This window comes from Galeopterus variegatus, unplaced genomic scaffold, assembly GCF_000696425.1.
Source record: "Galeopterus variegatus unplaced genomic scaffold, G_variegatus-3.0.2 Scaffold167, whole genome shotgun sequence".
Lineage (NCBI taxonomy): Eukaryota > Metazoa > Chordata > Mammalia > Dermoptera > Cynocephalidae > Galeopterus > Galeopterus variegatus.
The window spans coordinates 729,513-733,226 of record NW_007726278.1 but is presented as its reverse complement, the minus strand read 5'-3'; the positions used below and the strand labels follow the sequence as shown (position 1 = coordinate 733,226).

The 3,714-nt window shown below is 40.8% G+C and overlaps 1 protein-coding gene across 1 annotated transcript in view; it reads right to left on the bottom strand.

Moving 5' to 3' along the window:
- Positions 1–337: 337 nt before the first annotated feature.
- Positions 338–3,714, bottom strand: part of CLYBL (citrate lyase beta like) — a 112,368-nt gene continuing 108,991 nt past the window's right edge. Inside the window, exons 9-10 of the mRNA XM_008594824.1 lie at positions 1,475–1,594; positions 338–464 (exon numbers count right to left, since the gene is read on the bottom strand). Coding sequence (XP_008593046.1) covers positions 1,499–1,594 — 96 coding nt within the window. The 3' untranslated portion in view covers positions 338–464; positions 1,475–1,498. The remainder of the gene's footprint in view (positions 465–1,474; positions 1,595–3,714) is intronic.

Below are 3,714 nucleotides of genomic sequence, written 5' to 3'. Positions count from 1 at the left end.
TGCTTTGGTGCGATGGTGGTGTCTTTCCCTGTATCTAACCTTCAACGCTACTCACCTCTAGGGCTTCCTGCAGGACTGGAAGTGGGGAAAAGAAGACCCCTGGTTGGGGCACACACTGGGGGCCACGTAGGAAATAAGCAAAAAGGGCGTAGGAGGAGGTGAAACATGAAAATAAAAAACAACTGTTTTCTATTTACAAATTTAAATAAACAGAACAGCCTTCCCCGCGGTGTTTGTCTAAGAGTAGCAGCCTTGCTGCTGTGTAGGTCATGAAAAGGTTGGTGTAGAGTTTAAAACTTCCCATTCTGTTAATTTCTTAAAGAACAGTCATCCAAAGTCTCAACACAAAAGCTCATGATTTAATGAGGAACAGAAACAAAATCTCTGATTGTTGGTGTTTCAAACTTCATTGGCGTCCTCTGGCAAGCACAAGTTGATCCTCCGCGGCTTCAATACCCTTTAGCCTTCAATATAAGAGTACATGCTGAATAGGGAACAATGGCTGGTTGTTATGTTTATTTACCCTTACTACAGGCTGGGTTAACCTCTTCAAAACAGCTTTACTAAGCCCGTTAACCACACCACCCATATGACCTGTAGCAGCATCTCTAATGTCATGCAAATCTCACAGGGGGCCATATGCACCAGCTTGGTGGCATTGTGTCTTCCTAGACGCTACAAGTTTATGGCTGAGGGAGTCCTGTCCCAGCCATACATTTACAGGGGGAAATGGGCTCAATGGCAAACAGTTAAATGGGGAAATAAAAGAAGAGAATGGATGGCCTTGTGTTTCTGCACATTTATTTTTTAATTGCCGGCAACTGTTGACCCAAAGCATTTACCCAGATGGGAGCTTTTGGATTCACCATCTAGACATTCAAGGATATGGATGTTTCATTCTGGGAGTGAAGGTGAATAGCAGTGAGTTTTGAAAGTCCATTTTTAGAAGATATCATTATAAGCCAATACAATACTTAATAACTTTTTTTTATGCCATCTGTGTGATTTTTATCAGATTACTAGTGAAATTGATAGGGCTTCTAAATTTTATTATTTTTTAAAGGCCTGGCCTTTCTTAAAATTATTTATGGTGTCAGCTATACAAATGAACAACGTAGGAAACACTAACATGAAAAAGGTGGAGGGAGTATATGTATTCGGGAAGGATCTGTTTCATTGAAGACCTAAATTCCCTTCACAGCCCATCTTCCCCAAGATTTTATCTCCCTGTGAAATCATAAGTCCAAATTTTAATACATTAGTAAACAACAATAAAATCATAAGCTTGGACCCCAAAGGAAGAAAGTTCATTTTTAGGGAATAACTGGCCAGTAAAGAAATAAATAAAACAAAACAAAAAAATCATGATTAACATGAACTATAAATGGAGTGAGGTCCCAGTCTGGCACACTAACAAGTTGCCTTGAGTATTATGGTTTGTCTTTAAGAAACCCACTGTATATGTTCAGCCCACCTGATGAGAGCTTCATTTAACAGATCATTTTTTCTTGATGGATGTGGCAAGCGTAACAATGTTCTGGGCCTGCTTCAGTAATGGCATGTCGATCATACTCCCTTGGAAAGTAAAGGCTCCCTGGAAAACAGAGAATACGAACTTCCTGAAAGAATGCTCAGAAATTATAGGCTTCCTTTCTGTGCACACTTGTACAACAAGAACATTTTAGATTCCACCTGAATTAAACTGACTTTGCTACCCAACTTTTGAGAAAGCCAAAGTAAATTGCAGGGGAGAGATTTCTTTTTTGCTCCTAAAGAGGAGGAAAAAAACCCTTCAGCATTTTAATGAAGAGAAAAAACACATCAGACACAAGATATGGGAAACTGTTCATTTAACTCTTGAAATCAAGCAGATAACACCTATGGAAGGAAAATTTAAGTACTTCCCTCTATGGTTTTTGAAATATTGCATAGGGCTTTAAAAGCAATAATATGTTCAGGCAACTGATTATTTTAAAAAATTGTTGATGGCAAAATGCTTCCTCCTTGCTGTAACATAATTGAGGGGTGACAATGTAAGGTGATGAGAAAATGCAAGATAGGATTGTGCCGGGTAAAAAGAGATTAGTCTGTTGGGGCACACTTGGAAAAGACGATTAGAATGACCCAGGGATGTAAGTCTGTAGCAAAAAATCTGAGGTCTGTTGAATGTTGAGACTGGAAGGCATCTCTGAGATCTCCTTTTATGCGCCCATTTTACAGGTTTTTTAAAACCTTCTACAAATACTTATTGTGTCATGTGACCTAAGCCCTGTTCTAGCTGAGGTAACTGAGGCCCAGGGGAGTTAAATGACCTTCCAAGGTCACGTGACTAAGGAAAAATTAGAGCTGGGGCTAATACTTGGGTCTCAGGACTTCAAACCTTCATTGAAGATCCACACATCAATAACAAGGCAGGTTCTTTAGCGCATCAGAAAAAGAAAAACTCAATGGACGAAAGGCAGCATGTGCAGAACCCGACGTTAATGTCTGGCTATTGATGTTCTTTTAATCACTTCTTTTTGATGCTGACAGTCACAGCCCTTCATCTTAACTCTCCTTCCTGGTATGTGTTGGCAAGGGTGCTGGTGTGAGTGGGGAGCGGGTGGTCTTTTGTGACCTGGAGGTGGGCCGGAGCAGTCCTCGTCCTTACAGCTGTTGGCCCATTGGCACGTACTGCAGCGCACCTCTGGACTGCACAGATGCCGCTCTCGACAGTCAATGCGGTCGTTACTCAAGGCTTTCGGGATAGGTGTGCTGGCCTCTCACAATGAGGGCTATGGAGTAGTAACTGAGGGTTATACGTAGGATGAAGGTAAAAAAAAAATTAGCGGGGAATCCTTAGCAATGACTTTAGAATTTAACTTTCAATCATGAGAGATTTAAAAGCCTACTAGTATTAGAAGTTTCACCACTAGTGCCTAAACTTCTCAGCCTTGGAACGATGCATCTGATTCATGTGAACACCTGTGTGGTCTAAAATCCTGTACTGTAAGTCACTTCCCAACCCTCTCATTTTTACTATTTATATACCCAGATTGGTCTTTGTCTCATTTCATTCAGCCTAGAGCTAATTTTGACCATCTCTGTGACCCTGATGAGTTTGATGAATTTGGTTAGACATTCCAAGGAGGTGCCGTAGGTTAGCATTACATGGAGATGGGGCGTGGGTCACATGCTGTTTTACAAGGCAATCGTCTACTTTTCTTATTGGAGTAAATGATGAAGACCAAAGGCCTCTTGATTATCTGCCCACCAAGTGGATTAGGGTCCCGTAAAACAGCACATCTGCCCTGCTATGGCTTAAATGATAGGCTGGAGAGACAGAATTAGCGTAGATGCACATGAAATCAAAAAGATGCGCAGAGAAGCAAAATGACGGTTCTGGGTCTATGCCGTGTTCCCTGAGTCTGTTTTGAGTTCCATGTGCACACCAAAGATGAAAAATGCCTCACATAGTTTTTCAAGACAAGGAGATCATTTCTTTCTTCTGTGGTGGCAGATCATACTTGATTTCCTTTATTATGGTTAAGGATGGAAAACAAAATTTAGCATTTTTGTTCTGTTTCTCTCATCCTGCAAATTGAGGATTTTAGTGTTGAATTAGAGTGCCTAATACAAATATCCTCAGGCTTTCACGCATCAACTTATGATATGGTTGGTTTTTTTTTTTTTTTTTTTTTTTTTTTTCCGGGTCCGGCTACGGATCCCAACCCC